The sequence below is a fragment of the Dermacentor andersoni genome, chromosome 7, assembly GCF_023375885.2.
Source record: "Dermacentor andersoni chromosome 7, qqDerAnde1_hic_scaffold, whole genome shotgun sequence".
Lineage (NCBI taxonomy): Eukaryota > Metazoa > Arthropoda > Arachnida > Ixodida > Ixodidae > Dermacentor > Dermacentor andersoni.
The window spans coordinates 175516489-175538562 of NC_092820.1; the positions used below are offsets into that span (position 1 = coordinate 175516489).

Sequence of the window (22074 nt, forward strand, 5' to 3'; positions counted from 1 at the left end):
TATGTTCGTTCGCATGGTGCACGTATTCTTAGGCATTTTTCCAAGTAAACTTTTCTTACCCCGTATAGTATCTCTAAACAGCATTTTTATTTTTCAGCGTTGCGTGTCGCAGTTGTGCTCTCTCGTTGGCAATGGTTATAGGCGCGCTTTATTTTAATCTTGAGGAGGCCAGATGGCGCTGCGGGCTTTTGACAGTATAAGCGCGCTTTAAGATGACATATATAATGGCAATAATAATAGAAATGACAAGCTACGCGTTGAAAAGCCTACGGTTAGCAAGAGAGTATAAACACTTAAAATTCTGCACTTTTCGGAATGATGTGACATTTTCGCGTCATATTAATACTTCATAAAAGTTCCTTGAGGTTATAGTCGCTTTCCCTTAAGGCATTCGCAACTCTTTCGAACGTTAAATAACCGGACACACATCTTAAAGAAAAGATATTTGTAGAGAAATGCCCCTTCTGGTTTAAAATGAGCGACACCACTGAGTATGGCGAACGTCAATTCGATGGGGGCGAAAGGCGAAAACACCGTGTACTTAGATTTAGGTTCACGTTAAAGAACCCCAGTTGGTCCAAATTATTCCGGAGTCCCCCACTACGGCGTGCCTCGTAATCACGTCGTGGTTTTGGCAAGTGAAACTCCATAATTTAATCAAAACCTTTTTAAACGTCTACCATATGCAGGTGCTTCCAGGTCGTACGCCTGAAAGACGTCTGCTGTCGGACAGACGACGCTGCAGAAGACACGCGTGACGAGGCGTGGTAAGGGGAGGAAGGGGGGGACTGGAGTAGGAACTTCGTGCATGGTGAAACGAAAGCTATACTTGATCGTTAGACGTTATTACGGTATATGGTCAAGTTTTAAACGCAGAGGGTGATTGATACCTGCGGTGATTTTTTGTCGCGGCATGTTTTATTGTGTACCTGCGGCACGCCTCATGGTTTCAACTGTGCAGTACGGTTTTAGTCAGCCATTGCGGCCCTTTTCTTCATCGCAAGCATCTCGAGTTCTTCTTTTCGTTCCGTTTCTACGATTTTCTCGTACACCACGCATGCGCTGATGTTACAGCTTGGGGAAGCCCCTCCCCCCACCCCCCCCCCCCCACCAAAAAAAAAGAAAGAAAAGAAGCAACCTCCTGTGTGGCAACTCCTCTTTGAAGAACATTCGTGGGTACCTCGTTTGCGCCTATTGCTACCTGTCTTTCATATTTCCGTATAGCGCTTTTTCTTCCTTTTTCCGGATTCCTAAGGCTGGCAAAGCGCATGCGCCGTATACTTCCCAGTAGAACGTAGAGACGGGTTCCGCGATGTCAGAGAGGTTAACTTGTCCCTAAACATGCTGCCGCTTACGAAACACCTGTGACGTAGACGTGTGCCGCCAGCGCCTGTGGCGCCAGCTCGTGATTGAATCATGCCACGCGTAGGTTTCGTCGCATAGCACGATCGGTGTGACGCGGTGCACGTATACAAGTCTGAGCAGCAAACACGGCTCCAGAACCTATCGTCTTTTCTAATATTCAAGTCGAAGAAGACAGACACGGAGGAAGGTAGGCGTGGCACATTGCTGACTCCGTGGTGTTTTTCCGGACACCGTCGAATTCCGCCATATTATCGAATTCGCCATCTTGTCAGCTGTGATTGGCTCAAGGGGTGGCCTCTCTGATTTGCTCGAAACGCCAGCGTGGCTCAAAGTGATGATGATTTATTGGCATCTCCTTTGAAAAGGAGTGGTGCCTAATAATCGCCTATAGTCTGCTGCTGCTGCTGTTGATGATGATTATTATTATATTTATTGATGATGATTGGGTTATTATGTTTACTGGCATCCCCTTTGAAACGGGGGGAGGGGTGAGGAATGGGGGTGCGAGGAGAACTAGTCACTTAGCCTGCTTGATTTAATTAGGCTTTACTACGTCTATGGCTATCTAGCCATTTGCCTACCTGATCTGGATCTTCACTTTCCTATTTAAAACGTCTCTCACTATATTGTATCATTACCTACGTTTCAAAGACTCTGGTTCTATCAACCTGTTCCCTGCTTTTTGTCCGCCGATACTCTCATCGTCTCTTGGTTATTTCGACTGCTGACCAGCTGCTCCTTTCATCTTCTTTGAACGACATTGCTCCTGGAAGGCGGACACTGAACCCTGCGGATATCGGTGAGTGGATATCTGGACATTCGAGTTCGACGTGCTGCGTCGTTTCCGGGCGCTTTTTTCAGCACGCACTTGCCACATATTTGTCCCGGCGTGTTTTTGTCCTCAGACAGGCGGCTCGGGCCTGAAATATTATAGCAAGGCACTCTCCCTCGCGTCATCGTACAGATTTACCCTCCCGATCTTTTCCTTGCTGTTTTTGTAAATCTCTAAATTACCCTGTATGTTTCATTCGCTTTCTTTTCTATGACTCCTGGTTGTCTATTTACACTTTCAATTACCTGGTTGCCAAACTTTCCGGAATGGCTCCCCCTTGCGTCAGCACTGTGCCGATTCCTCCCGCCTTCGGTGTCGTCCAGTTTTCCCCCTGAGTTGTGTAAAAGTTTGAGCCAGCTACAGCTCTGCTCAGTTTGCCTAGGGCCGTCTGGCAACCTGTCACGTGACGCTGCTGAATGTCGCATCGGGTACATTGCACGCAACTCCGTGCGCGCACCGTATAGCGTCTCTCCATGGGTGGTGGGTGGTACGGCGACCCGACGACAGTCGCGTTGCGTCGTATTCCCTTTGTTTCCCTCTGAGGAGGTTGCGAGGGTGTTTAAACGAGGGGACCCTCCAAATGTATCCGCGTGGTGCTGCCGCTCATTGTCCGCGACTCGCAGCGCTGGCGCCACGCGGTCGGCGCCGTTTGCGTCGAGCGTCCCGTCGTATAGCGCTGCGAAGCGCCCGTGGAGCAACGCCCGTCTTTGTTCCCAGGACGGGCGCGTGTGCCGGGGCCGGAGCCGCTGGACCGACCCGCCGGTAAACCAAAAGTGTAGCAAAGCTGGAGTCGCGAGTTCGCCAGGTGTAGTGTGCGAGCATCTTGCAGCCGTGGTGGCGTTCGCATTCCGGTATGGGGCGGTGTGCGAAAACGTGCCCCGTGAAATGCCGTGATATTATAGTGCGCGTTTGCGGACCGCACCTGGAACCACTGCGTTTAAAGGGACATTTATAGAGGATCGGTGTGAGTTAACTATATTAGTGGATTCTGCTTCTGGGATTGCCAAGTAACCACTGTTATTATGAGAGACAGCTCCTGTCGCCGTAGCGTGGTGTAAAACGTAATTTTTTTTTATAGAGGAAGATAGGCCAGAAAGGTAACCGGCTTGGTGGCATACTTTTTGCGCCACAACTACGTTTCAAATTGTATGCTCGTGTAATAATCACGTCACGCCTGCGTCACACGTATTCCGTAAATGGCCACACGCTTATGGACAAGCCAGAAGCCTCCATTTTGTGCTGCTCTTTCGGCCAGACGCCGCCGTAGCGGTGCAGGACACCTCTGCGTTCGAGCGTGGCGGCAAAGTGTGCGTGGCACAGCTGTCATCAGCGGCGTCGTTCCGGGCAACTAGCGCCGATCCTGTTTTCGAAAGCCCGCCTCGGAAGTAGTCCTCCGTGCTCTGTTGGGCTGTCGTCGTTTCAGTCATATATGTTTGTGCATCGAGCGAGCAGTTTTTCGAGCACCGCGCTCTCGAAGCACCTTTTCGTGCTTTTTGCGGCTTACCGTTCGTTCTATAGAAGGAGTCGCCAGAAGCATTATACTTGATGTGTTGCCGAGACTGTATGCACAGAGGGCCGTTTTGGTCGTGCCGCTGATCTTTGGCGCGAAACTTGAGGGCTTGTCTGCGCTGGTCCGTCTACGCAGTGGCCGGAACGAAGCGCGCGCTGCAGCCGCCTTTGAGGTGCTCTCTCTCCGTGAACGCGTGCTGCTGCACCGCGTGATGGTCGCTGTCGTTCCGTGACTCGTTTGCAACAGAATACACTGGGGCTCATGTCCTCGCATTCCTGTCGAACGGGCGGTGCTGCGAAAAAGTGTTTGTGACATTCTGGGATTCCAGTGGGGATCACGCGTGTATCGTCTTGGCAATTTCAACTTGCTGAGAGCCTGGAGCAGCCGTTGTATAGTATCTCTTTAAAACCGGCAGGGTGCGTATGCGTACGTATCAGCGGCGTCCTCTGTACGCTGTTCTCGTGAGCAGACCGACAAGGAAGGGGAGGCGGTGCAACGTTATCGTACCTGCTCTTATTGCTTCACGACGGTGGCAAACTTGCTGTGCGACAGTAACGTCACTAACGCCAGGCCCGCGGCATTTTGAAATCAACTTCAGCATCACATAAGAAAATATCTCCCAGGTGTTTCCCAACCTTGATACTTGTCTAGTGTTACGCTTTTGCGTCCGACACGGCATCCAGAATAGGCCTCGTCGGGTCCCGCGCTTTGCCCCGCGGGTCCTTCTCGCGTTACGCGGCGCGCGCATGCGCACACTGCTGCGCTGTGCACGCGCTTCCAGGTTGTTGCGAGACAAGGAGTCGCCCACAGCGCCGCAGGGCCGTTTTTTTTCTGGGCCAGCTGACGGAAGTTGAAAGCGCGCTTTGAAGAAAATTGCTGCGCACTCTCTCCTCGACAGCCCAGCAGGAGCAGCAACCGCTGCGCTGAGTTTGGCGTGCCGCAGATTTCTTCCTGTTTCTTGCAGAAAGCGCGCGGGGTCTTCCCCCCCCCCCCCCCCCCCCCCCCCCCCGACTTGACTGTACCAGTATACGCGCGCACCCACTGTCGTGTCACAGGCCCTGTCGAGAGAAGGCTTGAAGCATTCCATCCAGGAAGCTGCCAAGAGTGGCGGCTTTCCTCATGCCCGCCCTCGCTTCGTCGAAGTCTCTGCATTGTGGGTTTCCTTCGGGAGCATGGGCATGCACACTCCGGTATGCCGAAGTGTGCATGTTCAGCGCGCGGCCCCTATATATATTGTGATGGCAGTTGAAGGTACACTGAAGTGAAACGCTAAGTCTGTTTACGCTTATAAAGTTTTGTTTCAACAGTCTTGTTCCGCTAATTTTACGGAGGTTGCAATTAGAAGAGAAGTTCCTTATCTTTAATTTCGCGTCCATCGCCAGTACGTCAGCGTGACGTGGCGAACTTGGTTTTGAAACTACTTTTTTTTTTTTTTTTTTGTAGTTGCGTTTCTGTGGACCGCAGCGTGCTTGGACCATGGACTCCGTCGCAAGGTGTCGCCGTTACAACCTGCTTTTGTTGGATGCGCGCCCACCGCGTTCCCATTGCGCGCCAGGGTTTGGTTATCGTGGTGCAGGCCTTTCTTTCCCGGGAAAGGTATTTGAATATCTTAAGGGAATACAGCGAATAGCAAGCTGCGACAAGTCCACATTAGTGCGCGTACGTACGGCGGTGGCGGTGCGCATAGGCGGTGCGCAAAGCGAATTCAAATTTATGCGTGTTTCGCGTCATGCTTTCAATGCTAACTCGTTCAGCAAGGTTATGTATCTGCCCTATCCAACGGAGTTGTGTGCCGTCGACCACTTTTGTCTGTGGGAGGCTGTGCGCGTTTGAAGCATGTATTAGGGCGGCGCCCGACATTGTTATGCAAACCAGAAGTGAAAGGAACTCAATTCTGTGATTCAAAAGTTCGCCGCCACTCGGCTCGCTGTAACTACACAAGGCGCCGTATACACGTATACGAGCACAACCTGGTGTGTAACGGTCGGGCCTTATAGAGCTGTGCACGCACGCTTCTTGCGAGTTCGGGCAACAATTCGGCATCGATGTCAGAACCAAGTTTCCGTTAACCCTGTTAATCGTATCTTGCGTGGCCTCGGAGGAGCACATACGTTTTACCCTGTGGCACACGTGGCCACCGGTGCCACATTCGCTTGGGTACTGCCAGCTCGAGGGTCATTTTAATTTTGCGTCGTCCCAGCAGCTGCATGCCTTGACGTTTGAATACGCCGCTTAATACCTAACTAAATTAGCATACGCAGGCAGGCGTTGCATAAGACATCGGCGTCGTGTTCCGTGCACTAGTTCCCGGAGCGAGCTCGAATCCGAGTATAGCTTCTTTTCTCTCAGGCCGAATTAAAGCTGTGCGCGTCGTCTTTCGTCGCGCGTGCATGCATGGGAGGCGAGAGAGGGGAACGCGTGCGTTTGGTCCCATAAAAAGTGCCTGCTTGAATGCTTGCCGTTGGAGCTGCGACCGTTTAATCGCGTATACGCGATCATTCGCCTCACCACGGTTGTGTCGGGGCCAGCTGGTAATGTGATTATTCTTTCCCTATGTTGACTATTCGCTCGTTCCACTTTCTCTCCAGCCCGTTCTATTCTCTCTCATCTGCGCAGGGTGAACATGCGTATTAACAATAACACTCGCCGTTGACGCCACCACGGTAAACCTCCTCGATCCGGGCATGGACACAGACGGCATCTCTGCCACGTGGGTGTCAGCGCCGACGAGTCTCTGTCCCGTTTTCTTCTGTCTCCGCAAAACACTCGGCGTGACGCCCTTCTTTCTGCAGAGTTCATGCAAATGATGTGTGGCTGGTTGCACGCTGCGCGACTCGTCTCATCCCACGCTCTCTCGTATACTTGCAGACGACGCTTATAGACTACAGCGCGTGTTTACCCGCCTGGGGGGGGGGGGGGGGGGGGGGGGTATTCTGTAAGAGTCCACCTTGCGGACACGTCCATTTCGTCTGCTGCCGATTGGCTGGGGTACGGCGTCAGAAGGAGGCAGGCACTCCAGCCAAACAGCACTTCAGCAGCAGACGAAATGGGCATGCCCACTAGGTGGACTCGTACAGAATACCCCCCTGTACAGAATTAACGCATTCCACCCATTTCTCGCCTTAGCCTGATTGTTTGCATCATCTAGTAGATATGTCGTTGTTTCTACTTGACGGTGCTCTGCGCACGCGTACGACTCCACACTATAAAGTTCACATCCCTTGGGGCTACCCAAACAATAATCGTCATCCGTCTTGCTTGCGTTTCCTTTCTGGAAAATTCTGTGCCCGATATACTTTCCAGTCAATAATTCTATTTCACGCCGATAACGCGCATACCGTTCGTGACCTGGAAGTACCGGACGCGCGACGTTAAAGAAAGCAAACCGGCGCGAAATCGATGGCGGTTATCGTTTGTAGACACGTCCTAAAAAAATAGTTCACGGTGGACGCGTTCCGCCAAGTGATGCGCAATCGCGGTTCGGAAAATGCGTGCGGCTCTCGTGCACACGCGCGTCGCGACCGCGCTGTTGTGCGGGCGTGTTGTGTGCACGCGTGCGGTTGTGGGGAACCATCGGCCAACGCAGCGGCTCGTTGCAGCGCTGCTCCAGTGGCGTCATGTATAGGCCAGCAGCGATGCCTTTGCCGGCGGCGCCGTGGCGCGTCTATCGGGAACGGAGACGCCTGCTTGTGACGGCTTGATTCGTGGCTCCTCTCTGAAGCCGATCCAGCCACTTCGCACGCACCGATCTCGGCCGCGAGAATGCTTTCTTTTTAACGGTGCCCTGCATGCAAAGCGAAGACGCGGGTGCAGCTACTGAACTCGACTGGCCAGCAATGGATGGGAGGCTGCGCTGTACATCTGTGCTGCACGCACAACCCGCTTCGCCCCCTTGTCTTGTACCCTGTAGTCGAAGGAGTCTTGCCGGGCGGTCCACTGAGAAGACAGGGATGAGAAATACAAACGGCCGGAAAGTGATATTTTAAGAATTCTAATCTCGTAATTAAGAGGGGCCCACCGTCGTTGTTGGCGTTCGGGAACACTGTCTTCAGCACTCGTCCCGTGTAACTCGAATTACGGAATGACAGACCCATTATATACGAAGCGCTGGTCAAAAAAGAAAAAAAGTTTATGCGCGCGTATACAGGTAACGGTAATTCCTGCGCAAGTGCAATGGGCCTGTGCTCACCATGCTTCATCTATCAAAGGACGAGTAGTCAAAGAAACGTTCTGTGAACTCTATATCGGAGCAATAATATTTAGACCGTGGCTCAAATTACGTGAGACACACTGTGTATATAACTCTAGGGAACTGGGACGACGACATTGTGCAAATCTAGACGAGTCGCGCTACAGCAATGCTCTTAACATTTGCGTCTTCCGCGCCTTAAGCGTACCGGCATACTCCTGACCGTAAGGCAACGAGCGCGGAGCGCTAAATAACAGGCCTAAAGGTGCGCGAGAACTGATGACGGTTATTGACGAGGGACTAAGATAAGCCACTTAGAGCGTAAAGGCATTTCAGATTGTGCGGTCCTGTTTAACGAGAGTGCGTGAAGGCACCCGGGCTCCCTCAGACGTTTCTGTGCTTGGAAGGAGGTGACAGGCACTGGTCCACCAAATGGCGTTCCGGCTATTTGTACACAAGATCTGCTGATGCCAGCCGCGCTTGTGCGACGACAGAAATGAGACGCCATTCTGAACAGCGACTGACGCTTTCCATGGCTTGCTTGGCTTCCATGGCGTTCCGTGGCTTGTTGATAAGCGAGCTTACTTATCACGTCAGCGTTCGAACGCGTGGCCAGCGATCGAAACGAAATACTCGGACCGCTTGGTGGTCGGCACATTTTGCTCGGCCGCTGTTCTCGCTTTCGTGCCGTGTTGAAGTGCACCACGAGCTCGGTGTCCCCAGCGGCCACCGGTGGCGGCGCAGCGAGGATCGCGATTCAGTGGGCGAGCGCTGTACGTGTACGCATACGCATGCATGATGTACAGTCGACCAAAAAACTTTACGGACCACGGGGTCTCAGAAAAGGCTAAATATATGAGCAGCCTTTAAAAGTAGCCAGTAAAACCGTACATCACAATGTTGTTAACATATACCAGTAAAGGCTCTAAATGGGAATACCAGGCTACGTTTTGAGGCTGCGGAGAAATTCAGCTTTTCGTCAGGCCTCTTGGTCCGCAAACTTTTTTGGTCGACTGTACAGAATGTGGAAACCTCGATAGCACCGCTGGTTAGAGCGCATCGTGAACGCGTTCCTGCAAGATGCGATTCCTCCGCTCGCTGTAGGCACGTGATCTGGTGCTGTTGTCAGCGTGGAAAGCTTGTGGGTTCGATGCCCACAAGGCGACATTTCGAGCTGGCCCTTTGCCGTCGGCTTAGCGGTATTTGTGCGAAGTGCCTCGGTGAAAAATGGATAACATGCCGGTCGGAGGGCGTCACAGTCGCACGTTATGTGTTGAGTTTAGTTCGTGGCCTTAAGGCCTGCACTACATCGTGGCCTGCGCTACATCGGGACATTGCGGAAAAGCCGAACGGCCACGTCGGGCTTACGTGTTCGGTCAACGCTCGGCTACTATTCTAGCCACTGTAGCTCGGCGCTGCACTGTTTACATATGCAGGGTGTTTCACGTAACTTCAACCAATGACTTATAAAAAGTGGTTGACCGCAGCTGAATGAAACCAACAACATATGGTTTCTCCTTAGAGTTTTCTTCTTTTTTAATATTACCCTTAATGAGCCAGTTAACTAAGATTAGTTATGCAATTTTTTTTAATTTTCACTTTGGAACCAAGTGTGTTTTGTCAAGTTGTAGAGGGGATTCAGAAACGACCGATCCGAGATTGTGTGGCAATGTACATGTTACGTGGTGATTTTTTTCGGCGTTTGAAGAAGGCCCGCGAGATATGAAATAAAGCCACGTGATTGTGCTTGCGCGCTATCGTATTGCAGCGCTCGCAACCGCGCGTCGAGCTTATCGCTTATCAGGGACGACGGCGCTTCATTTCCGTGTGTGTGTCCACGTGATCCCTCGTGCACTTCACGCCGACGGTGGCGCCAGCTTTTCCAGTGGCGGAGCTCGCCCCCAGTGGCTGCGGCCGCTCCCTTCGCCACGGTCCGCGCGCCTTTCGCACGAACCGCGGTTAAGAGCACTGCAATACGATAGCGCATGAGCGCAGTCACGCGGCTTTATTGCATATTACGTTAGCGTATACATTACTTGTCCTACCTTCTTCTACCCATTACGTTCACTTTCCGACGCTGTACGCCCCCTTTGGGACTGTGTCTATATCCTCGTAAGACACGAAGACAGGCTAGTGACATAATCGAATTTCTTGTCGATTCATATTAAATTTCCAACTTTTGTGTTAGGAACGTGGCACCTCCCCCCTTTCTCTCTCTTTCATACCACGCTGTCACATGCGGACGACAGCATCTTTATGTACGTATAGAAAATAACCATATCTTCATGTTTCTTGCACAAAACGCTTTTCTCGAATGTGCATGTCAACTCGCGGTATTCGAATCAAGCGTCACGGATGTTTATTTTGGAAGTGCATATGCTTGGGCATGTGGGTAATCCATAGTTACTTTTAGCGCACGAAAATGAGACAGGAGTTTTTATCCTCGTATCTGGCGATCGATCAGTGAATGTGTTGAATTAGTGTCAATTTTGACGAAAGCTCACGATAAGAATGGGCTCATAAAGAACTTTCATGTACTTCAATTTCACACGCTTCATACTTCATATTGCGGATAAACATCTTATTTAATCGCCTCCGAGTTCATTTTGAAAACGACTGAAGACAACGTCCATTATTTATCGTACAAGAGATCACGCGTGTCAACTCGTTGTCTCGCCTCGGTAGATGTTTCTTCTTTTGCCGACGTATGGGCGCTTCGAATGCGATGACCTCGCCTTTGATTATTCTTATCGTTGCCGCACGGTTTACCTTCGGTTCCACCTTCGCTTTCGCTTCGTAGCTTTGCTATATGTGCATGCCTAGAGGTCATGCCCTTGTATCTGAATAGTGCTCGCGTTTTCGGCATCGAAGCGAAGCGGGAAATAAATAGCCTTTCTTTCTCTCTTTCTTTCTTTTTGCCATGTCGCTTGCACGCTCGTCGATGCGGGCCTTCGATCGGCGTAAATATAGAGCGCGCAGCCTGCTTTGTTTTACCGCGCTCGTCCCCGGCGTTATCGCGTCGACCCGTGTCCCATGCACGTCCTCGTGCGCCAGGCGTGTCGCTTGCCGGGCCGAAAGGTCGTCCCCCTCTCGCTCGAAAGCCGGCGCGCGCAGCGCCTGTCTAACGTGGTTCTCGTCGTATCGCGCCGCTATAGATGGCTGTAAACTTTCTCCCGTGTCTGGACGTGTGCGTTGGATAGCGAGAACCTGCCTAAGAGAGTGCCAGACATGCAGAAGGACCTAGCACGCTTAGTGACGCATAAGATACGGCTTAAGGGACGACCGCGTGAAGCGTGTGTGAGTGGTTTTAAAGGAGAAAAGGAAGAGATAAGTACAGCGCCGTTACTTGTCGGCGCAATTTATAGCCAGGTTGGGCTTTTGGTGTTGGTTTGCTTGCGTGACTTTCATTGGCTGTCGAAGACGATCTGCGGGTTTTTATTTAATTTCGTGGCGCCTGTCTGTTCCATGGACGCACTTTGATCGTGTTAACGTCCGGGCCTCTTCCCTGTATCATAGCATAGTGAGTAAGCAACAAACGGAGAACGTGGGTGCTATTCTGGACGCTGTAAAATTCCGCCGTATTGTGTGCGACGTTTTGAGCCAATCAGAGACGCCGTAGCGGCCCTGTGGGTCAATCGGAGCTGACACACTGTAAGAATGTTTACACCCTTAAGGGTGTTTTCTTGTAGCAGGGGTAGCACCCCTACCGTTAGGGCCTCACAAAAATTTATAGTGGACGAGAACGGAGCTCTTACTAGACGTGCGATGACACTAAGACGTAGTTAAAGCTACGTAATCATTCTAACAGCCTTGGGCGCACAGAAATATCCGACAGGGAGAGTTTCATATCTATACGCGTGAAATTCTCCTGTCCGATATTTCTGTGCGCCCAAGGCTGTCAGAATGATTACGTAGTTTTCAACTAGGCGTTTTGTCATCTCACGTCTAGTTAGAGCTCCGCTGTCGTCCTCTATATAAATTTCTGCAAGGCCTTCATGGTACACTTCATGGTACTTCATGGTACACAAATGTACGCCCTTTGTGGTGTATATTTGCCACACAACAATAATCGTCTTGCTTGCGTTTCCTTTCTTTAAAACGCTGCGCTCGCTACTTTCCTGTCGAGAATGCTCTGTCATGGTGAAAACGCGCATTCTGTTCGTGACGTACACTCTCAAAAAAGTTTACACCCTTTGGGGTGAATATCTGCCACACAACGATAATCGTCATCTGCCTTGCTTCCGTTTCCTTTCTCGAAAACGACGCGCCCGCTGCTTTCCTGTCGGCAATGCTATGTCATGCTGATAGCGCGCATGCCGTTCGTTACTGGGAAGTACCGGGCTCGCAGCGTTAAAGAAAGGAAATGCGGACAAGACGGATGACGTTTATTGTTGTGCGGCAATTAAGATACGACTCAAAGGGTGTAATTTTGTTTAAGAGTGTACACATTTAAGTACTCTAAGCCCGGTACTTCCAAGTCACGAACGGCATGCCCGTTATTAGCATGCCAGAGCATTCTAGACAGGAAAGTAGCGAGCGCAGTGTTTTCAAGGAAGGAAATGCAAGCAACAGATGACGATTATCTTTGTGTGGCGATATACACAACAAAGGGTGTACACTTGCTTAAGAGTGTAGGGGCGTTAACCTTGCGATAAGAAAATACCCTTAAGGGTGTAAGCATTTCTACAGTGCAAAATGGCCAACTGCACAATATGGCGGCATTTGACAGTGTTCAGCATAGCATCCTGGGACACTTTCCGGAAGAGCATATCATTTGAAAATTCAGATATGGGTGTTCGCCAACTCTACAGTTATCGTTGTTTAACCACGCTCATCTGAGCGTACTGTGGCTTTATCGGTGTCGCAGTACCAATATGATATTATGATTGCTATATCACACGATCGATAACCGTTGCGAAGTGCTCATTGTTCACTCCAGATTGTAGCTCCGTTAGCTTCTTCTGCACGTGTCGATCTTGCTTGTTCGACTTTGTCTCTTTGACTGCGTTTTGCAGTTTGTCTCAGTGTGCGCTTTCGTGACATGAAATTCCACTGAGGGACAATGTATGACAAAGCAGGAAAGCTCGGGACGGCCAAGCTCAAAAGCGGTAAAGATTCTTATTTACGCGAAATCGCAAGATGTGGCGCGCCCGTTGCGTGCTTCTTCGTTCGCTACTAGGCTGCACGCGCACTGAGCGAACGCGAGGCCACGAGAATCGAGGTCGCCTGGAGCTCGCGCAGTCGAAGGTTTGTCTGTGTTCGCCACAACGGGCGCATATGCTCGCCATGTGTTCGTTGCCTGCGACGTCACGCGAGAGCACTTTTGGCACCTTCGGCTGCTCGTTTAGGACAAATAATGCGTAGGAAGCGACAAGCAAGCTTTATTGCGAAACTAAAATGGCGGGTAGCATGAATAGTGGAGGCAGTGAGAGGCGGCTTGGCAGTTCTGACGCTGTTCTAAACCACATTGTTGCGCCTTCGAAGCGTTTCGAAATCATTTGTCCAAGTGTGGACCATTAGTGAAGTCGACTTGTCCATGCGTGCGCAGGGGTGACTCATTCCGGGTCATTGTAGGGAGGATGGGCCTGTTGCACTCCTGCCCTGCCCGTTAAATCACATTTTCTTCATGTGAAAACGTCTGTTCTCCGCAGAGGGGGGGAGAAAAAGAAAGAGGTTGCCGTGTCGCGACCCGGAGAGGGCGATATCCTCGCTAGCCTTGGTTTCCCCCCTATTCGCGCACTGTTTCTTATTCCTCTACTTTCTTGCTTGTCTCTTCTCATTTGCGTTCGCCGGTGTTCTTGTGAGGGACCGACATCTTTCTCTTTTTCTTTGACAGTATATACGTATGCGTGAGCGACCTTTCTCCGTGGCGTGAAGGTCATTTGTGCTTGGCCGCACTTCTTTCTTTACGCTTAGACTGTTACGTCATTGTTGAGAAGATGGTTGCGGTTCAACGAAAGGGTTGGATGACTGGTCTTTCAGCGGATTCGAAGGTCGTGTGCAATCGTCTGCGTTGCCGCCGTGGGGTCGGAACCGGTTCTCCTCCTCCGTTGAGTCATTTTCATCGCTCGCCACCTCCGCCCCGCCTCTGTTGCCTCTCTTTCTCCGACGTCCTCTTCCCATTACCAGGGCCTGTACTCGCGTTTTATCGAATCCGTGCACTGCTTTGTACAGTTCGTGCAGTTCGTGCCAATAAATCAGGAACTAGTACCACGAGAAAGGCCCATTTTGTCATAATTTAATGTATTGAACCCTTCAGGACAGAGCAGAAGGCGCTGCAGAAGGGGAAGGGCTTCCCTTCCCCGTGACCGTCGCTTCTGCTGAGTAAACGAAACGGATCTCTAAGTTCTCAAGCATGGCTTGGTGGGCTAGTTGGTAAAGCGTCTTAAGGGGTAAACAGCGCACACAGACGGCTACAGAGAGAACAAGAATAATTAGCCCTGTGTGCTGTTATCTCTGTCGCCATCTGTGTGCGCTGTTAACCCTTTAGGATCTCGAAGGCCATGCTTTTGCAGGATGCATACGCCAGTACAGTGTCTAGGCACTGTAACGCCAGAAAGATTGCGGAGCCGCCATGTTTTCTTTTTGTTTTTTCATTGTGTCATGGAATATTTTGGTGTCCAAATCGGTCCAGCGATCTTTTCCTTGGACGGTCCAGCGATCTTTTCCTTGGATAAACAGACGCAGATTTCAAAGGCGATGCTATTCCAAATTCGATGCGCCGGAAGCAATTTCAGAGCCGGAAACACGTCGTAGTTGCCATGTAGTGGACACCAGCTACTGGTCATTTCAAGCTGGACAAAGTGGTCACTATAAGATGGAGAGATTAATTGATCCAGAGGGGCGTACATCTGACGCTTCAGCTTGGATGGAGCCAGTGTTTCGCCAAAGGTACGTGTCCTCGTCACTGACGAAGAAATGGAAGGATTCATCATCTAACGCCATGCAGCACTGGAGTGCGGTACTCCACTTGGACACAACGATGGCGAGTTGTATCCTGTCAAACCGTGTAATCGCCTGCCCAGTCCTCGATTATGGCTTCCCTTCCCTTGGCAGCCATTTCGTTGCCCTAATACAGGCTAACAGCTCTACGCATCAACTGCGGCGTTTCTTCCTCCTCATCTCAACTGTAATATCGGCCACCCTCGTTTGCTGGTCTCTAATCCACACCCCTCCTGTGTTGTAACGTTGTGCCTACCACTTTTTTCGTTATGTGGCTCGATGGTTGGCAGTCCTGAGCATATACTCAAGTTTCTTTGTTAATCCCTAAGTTCCCCAAGGAAGTACTTGTGGAATGCAGTGATTGTATTCTTTTGCAACACTATCGGCATGGGCTGGCGCTCATGACTTCAGGAAGAATGGTTCGCTAGCGGGCCCCCCGCCCCTCTCCTCCCTTCTCTGCAAGCCGGGGCCCGTTCGTTGCTGCATTTACCGCGAGTCGCAGTATTGCGAGCGGTCGTAGCAGGTGTTGCCGCCGCACCATCCTCTGACCGCACTTGGCGAAACCCGCGCAGCTGTCTGGCCGTGTCTGTGGTCCGACCATGCGCGACTGCATGTCGGCTAGCTTTCCCCGATCCTGCCGAGTAGTTCGCGTGCCTTGATCGAATTTGGCCTTCTTAGCCTATGTGTATACCCGCACCGGATTTCCCTTCTTTTGTTGAGCTAGTCGTGAATGCGCTGATGTTTTGACGTAAGTAGGTCACTTGAGCGCCGGCGGTGAGTGGGCCTCTGTCTTTCTGCTTCTTTTATTTTTCCTTTGGCTTTTATGAGTACGTGTTTTCTGCGCGTGTTTGACTGCTTTTGCAGTTAATATTGAGATTGGGAGAGATGCGATTTTGGTTATCGTTAGCTGCAAGCTTCTATCGCAATTTTTCACTCCGAAAGCAGTAATTTTTTTCTTTCAGGATTCCTAACTCAATCAATCACGTTTGCTATATTCGAAATTTAACTTTTGCTGACGTGAATTCAATGACGAACTTCAGACGGTTTCACATACATACTCAACTTGATGTGTATATGATCAACATGACTTGAACTGATGACATCTTGAAACATTGAGTATGGTTTCGCTTTAGTAATTTATAGGCACGTTGCAGCACGATAATGTGAGACATCTTGTGTGCGGTATGTGTGCTGCTACACTTACTTTTTATTTTATTTTATTCTTTAGTGCAAGAATCACTGAAATCTAAAGAACCTCACAGCGCTATAAGCGTGCACTCTCGCAGCGCACCCTCATTTAGATTTTTGCTGATTAACCTCAAGCAAGAATAAAATAGCCTTTTTTCCCCTCTTTCGTACGTGCTGTTTTATTTTTTAGTATTTTCAGTGTTCTGAAACTTGTTGTGAGCATGCATGGTTTCACAAAACCATGATTTGATTGAGGCACGTCGTACTGGAGGGCTCCAGATACACTCAATTTGCCAGATAAATTAAATAGCCATGGTTATCTGTTCACTGCCCCGTTTAACTGTTTGCGGCGCATGGTCGTAGTGCAGCTTTGGTAACACTCATCAGTTTCCGTTTATTCATGCTCTCAATCTCGTATCTCTGCTGTGTAATATATACAGTCCAGCACATCTACAACGGACGCCTCTGCAACCAATTATGACGAAGGAATAATTATGTACTGGGCTGCGCGGTGCGCGACCTTTACAACGAATTCCAAGTAACGTTTATATTTACGAGACCACAAGCACTAATAGAATAACGTGGCCCGTACGCCATCTGACCAAAATAGGTGGAACAGATGGCTTGCTACTCTGGCCATTCTTTGACCATGTCAAGGTCAACGTTACTAGACTAGCTTCAGTTGTAAAACTCCCCTCCCCGCCCGCGCGCTTACAGCCGCTGTCGCCACTTCTGTGACAGCCGCCAGAGGGCAACGCTGTTCCATCGGGCTCCACTGCAGACGCCTCGTCACAGCCTTGAGCTCGAGCGGACGGGCAGTTTACGCGTGTTTCACGCTCGCTGGCGTTCTCCCTAGTCCGAATTAGTGATACCGCGAGAGAGCGGTATCCACCTACAGCAATAACATTTATCGCGCCAGTTGGTTAATACTGAAAGAAGGGTAAACTGCACGAAAGGAAGAAACGCATACAGCGAAGCGCAGAAGCTGCGTTTCTAAATGTCTTCCTGTCGTCTTAACGTTTCGCGCAGTTTAGGCTCACGAGCCTGAATATCTGGCCAAAGTGCGCGATTGTAGGATGATCTTCATCCCCACCGAAGCTTCTCGCCACGCCAAAGAAGCGCTACAAAAAGAAAGATGAGGTCGGTCTTTGTACACACAAGCCACACACAAAAAAAAGAGAGAAAGAAAGAAGTCGGATTTTTCGTTCCGTGACGATGCTTAATCAGCGAAGCTGAAACGTGCGGCCCCTGTGTTTATCACTGGGTTAATCCCGAGGGTTCAATAAAGTATTTCTCAGTTATGAGGTTACACACACAATCGGCTGCGACGGAGAGAACGACGTCTGACGGTATGCCCGCAGTCCGCAGTTGTCGCTTGCGTTCGATGTCTCGAGTTTGCTCGGCGGCGTGGTTAGCAGCCTTCGCCTGCGATTCGCCGCTTGTGATTCTTCGAAATTAAATTTCTTCAAAATTATATCTTTCCGTTACGTAAGACCATGAGTGGCTCATACTCCCTTAAGCAATGGCTCATACCCCCGTAAACGCGGCCTCCCCATTACGACGACAGGAGTGAAGCGAAATTCTACGCTGGAAAGATGAACGGCCACGCAGCCAGCTGTGGAAGACGACGACGAACGCGGGAGCAGTGGCACGAGTGCGTGCCGTTGATTTCGCAGAGAGTTCCCGGTCGGCACGAGGAATCGCTCTGTTTCACGTCGAGCGAAGCGTCGCATTGCTAAGAGCACAGAAAAGGTGGTGCGCCGAACTGTTGACATCGTTCCGATAGCGGCCTATGCAGCCAGGTACGCAGCACGTCGGCATCGTATGCTGATATTCTTAAGAAACTCGGCGAAGGCTACAGTTCCACGGATGAGATGCTTGCTGAAATTCGCTGTCAACAACGAAGTACAGAATACACCAACGTTGCACCGCGTGCTTTGTCCGGCCCGCCCGCGTAGCCGGCTAGTGAGGAAGTGAAGCCGGGCGCGACTGCAGCGCCACGAAGGCGCGGGCGGGTGGCGGTTCCGCGCAACGGCGCCGAGTTTTAAAACTGAAGCTAGTCTAGTAACGTTGGTCAAGGTATTGGAATATTTAGGCTCCCGAGACCCGCCCCCGGCCTGTCACGCGTCTGATATTAGAATTGTTCCGTAAATTCGAAAACAATTTTAAATATGCAAAGAAGCGCAAAAACGAAACCGAAACCTAGCCGAGCAGCCGAGCGAACTTGTTCTTATGACGTCATATGAGAGGTACACCAGCCACGAAGCCGCGCAAGGGATTCGTTCGCCCGCGGGACGAACGAAACCGGCGAGGAGCAGACGCTCAGCTGATTCGTGACCTCGCCGGATGTTCGGGTGGCAATGTCAGCTGCACCAGCTCGTCGGATCTGTCAAACAGTGACAGCTATGATTAGGACGAATTCAATATCCACGAATCGCCGTTCGGATTCCACCCGCCAACAGGAGAGCCAGCGCCCATGCGCAACAGATCGCGCTGTAACATGAACACCATGGTTAGCCCTAACCACTGATGTTATACGTGCTGCTTGTTATTTTAAGTGTTCTACCTCGTCTCGGGGAAGCGCTTCGCGTGCTCACTGTAAGATGTGGAGCACGACCATTTGAATCCTGCAAGAACACCGCTGACAGTCCAAAGCACCGAACGGTGCATTTGTTGAAATCGGCAGGTACAGCGACCGTACGTCGTTCGCCTAAGATATAATGCTATCCGCTCATTGGTGACATCAATTCATGTCAGAACATATTACAACAGGCAGATTTTGTGCATGTAAGCAGCATTGCATCACGCTGAGTCGCGCCGATATGAGCGACAACACACCTTCGAAAACAGCGAGTGGGTGTCCGCAGTACAGTAGCGTTGTTATGCTGCTTAGTTATCATGCCTCGTATTCTCTTCGTGCACACAGTTAGTGTGTTGCGTAAAGTAGACAGATTAGGACTTTGCGCGCATCATCGTTCACTTACAGAACACGTAGTTTTCTCGCGGAAACGCCGATGCCGGTATTGACACCGTTGGCTGCTGAACGGTTGCTTGCGCTGCTGCATCGAAGGGGCCTCCGCTTGCTGCCCATTTGGGATACGAGGCAAGCAGTGCACTGACGAAACTAAATAATAAGTCAGCAAAACAATACGTAAAAATACACCCATGTAAGCAGTCACATTTCATTTAGGGAAGTGCCGGCGAGTGCAGCGGCGCGCCTTCGAGAACGGCAACGTACCGATGTCGATACGGCCCAGTGTCGTCGCTCCTTGCTTATTGTGTGTGCACTGTACGAAATAAGGAGTGGTTTGTTTGAAATCCGTATGGTAAAAACTGAACTACATGAGCAGTTTTCTTCATCCTAATGGCTTAATTTGCTTCAGGTTAGTCGCTCAAATCCGCCAGCAGTATGGACGCACGAACTCTGCGAATGTGACATATAGGCTTAACTCGGCTGAACGCGATCGGCGTCGGCTCAAACTTTGTGTGCGGAAGGCGGAGGGCTGAAGTTCACACAGCCAACAAAGCGACACCACTTGCTTCTCATCTCGTGCCCGTTCACACGGAGGAACGTAACTTTTCGCGACACCAACTCTCACACCAATCACTGGCTCACTCCTTGGCCCTGTCGTCTGCCATTCATTCCCACCATGGTCTGCCATTGCCTCTGCTTTTACCACCTGTTACTTCATAACGCAATGTGGCCAGTAGCTGAGGAACAGGCAAGGCAGGTGTTTCGAGGGAATGAACGAAATTAATTCGTGAAAAATGTGCGCAACTCTCAAGTCTGATGTTTTCAAGAAATTACGGAAGCATATAGAAGAACACACTGAGCAAATTCCATTCAGATCCGTGTCCTTTAAGTAAATGAATAGGTGCTGTGCTCGAGGAGTGCTTGATATATCATGTATAGACTATGTAGGCATTTACTGTAAACAGGGACTTTGCGCATTACTTTATGCTTTGTGTGTGGGATGTTTTCGTGCATGTTTAAGCTAGTGCGGCTTCGTTACATTGCTGATTAGAACATGGAGATATTTACATGTGAAACTTCACCATTACACACGCTGCATACGTTCCCACCTTCAATGAAGGGTGTGTTATGAAAGATATTCTTGCACCGTACCGCAGTGATTTAGCTGGTATATTGGGGTCGAAACGATCGAAACTCAAAGGAACATGAAAGGAAAATATTAAGCTGAGCTAGATCGATAGGTTCTTTGCCCAGAAGTATATCGTTTTCTGCTTGCTAACGCGTCACTTTGTTGTGTAGAAAATTGTCACGTAAGGTCGTGCTGTTGCTGTTCAATTTGAATTGTCCCCATCAAAACGAACGAGTCGACGTAATGCAGATGCATCTGCCTCTTTTCCGCTCTCTATAGTTATATAAAGAACCAGTGCTGATGCCAGCTGAGAGGTACCATAGTGCAACATAAGTGGTACCTCCTTGATTTTCGTTTTCGTCACTTTTTAGCTTCCAAAAGTTCCTTGGCTAGAAGGATGAACTCGTTATTAAAGAGGCCCAATCTTTCAATCTTGCTCAGCCTAACATTTTCCTTTAGTGTCCTTTTAGTGTCGTTTTTGGCGGCCTTGTAGTGAAGGGTTCGGAGCCGAGTATTCCACCATTTGGTTATATACAATTCACCATTCTTGTCACCTTCTGCAGGTTCTGCAGCAGGAGATTGAGTCTCGAAGCGTGCTGGTCAAGTCCCTGCTGAGGCAGTGCGAGGCACTGTGCGTGGGAACGAACGCGGCTAGTAAGAATTCGACCCTGAGTCCATCGCAGCTGCCACCGTCCCATGCTAAGCCAGCAGTCGCGCAGCAGCAGCAGGCAGCCCAAGACGGCGCCGCCGCGTGTCCCGCATCTTCGCTCCAGCCGTTGTTCGCCAACGATGCCCAGCGGATCCGACGCGTCGCCACGAACCTCGAAAAGCGTTGGCACGCCCTGTGGCTCCGTTCTCTAGAGTGGCAGTGCCTGCTGGAACAGCTTCTGCAGGGGTCAAGGGTGAGTACTGCCTGTAGCCGTTCTTACAAGTGACCCATGCTGCTGTCCCTGCGTGCGTGCGTGCGTAGTGTCAAAGAAACACTGCTCGTCAAAACTGGCTTCACCTCAATAGCAGGCATTGCGTGGAGAAGCCCATTTGCTTACGCATTGTGACTCCGCTCTTTAGAGAAGCAGTGCCTTTTCGAACTGCTTCTGCGTGCGTAATGGGGGTAAGTGCCCGAAAGACACTTCTGGGGGTGACCACCTCCCTGTGGAACTTCTGGTATGCTACAAGGACAGTGCCTGCACACATGCGTAGCTCGTTAAGAAAGACACTCGCGAAAGCTGGCTTCACCGTTATGCGAGAAGTCTTGGGGAGAAGCCAGATTTGTTCGCTCGTTGGATTCCATGTATTTACAAGTGACAGTGTCTGTATTGGTGGTATTTACGTGTGTGATGCATAGGCTTGCACATGCCAGCGTGTGTGTAAATGATGTTTACCATAACAACTTCAAGCATTGCTATGAAAAATGTAGATGATAAATAAGGAACTGTGCAAACGTGCAATAGCAGGGATCGAATTTGCACCTATCTGACGATCATAGGCCATGTTGGTAAGCCTTGAGGATATCAAATAGCAGCATTCATTGAGTGGATTGTAGGCTATGTGTCCCATGACAAACACTGATGACAATGCAGACCCACTGTGGTGGCTTAGCAGCTGTGGTGTTACGCTGGTAAGCACGAGGTTGCTGGATCGAATCGCGCAAGCTCATTGAGATGCCTCTCAAGCTTCCTTGAGAGACATCTGCATGCTGTTAATCGGGAAGTTCGCAACAACATTGCCATAGGCTGCTTGTGTGCCAATTCCACGACGTAAAATGCTTCAGCTTGCTCTAACAGGATACGTAAGAGGTCAGAACAGTTCACAGTGCACTCGATAAATGAAATCGCAAAAGCAATAATATATACCATTGTAAATTCATTTTCCCATTATAAGATTTCCCACGAAAGATCTTTGTTTGCTCAATCGAAACTAGAGATGGACGCACTACAATGAACTT

At 50.3% G+C, this 22074-nt stretch overlaps 1 protein-coding gene across 4 annotated transcripts in view; it reads left to right on the forward strand.

Moving 5' to 3' along the window:
• LOC126532996 (uncharacterized) overlaps positions 1–22074 on the forward strand; it is a 671944-nt gene that overhangs the window by 529255 nt on the left and 120615 nt on the right. For all 4 annotated transcript variants that reach the window (XM_055071672.2, XM_055071674.2, XM_050180179.3 and 1 more), the window contains one exon: positions 20693–21031. In XM_055071672.2, coding sequence (XP_054927647.2) covers positions 20693–21031 — 339 coding nt within the window. The remainder of the gene's footprint in view (positions 1–20692; positions 21032–22074) is intronic.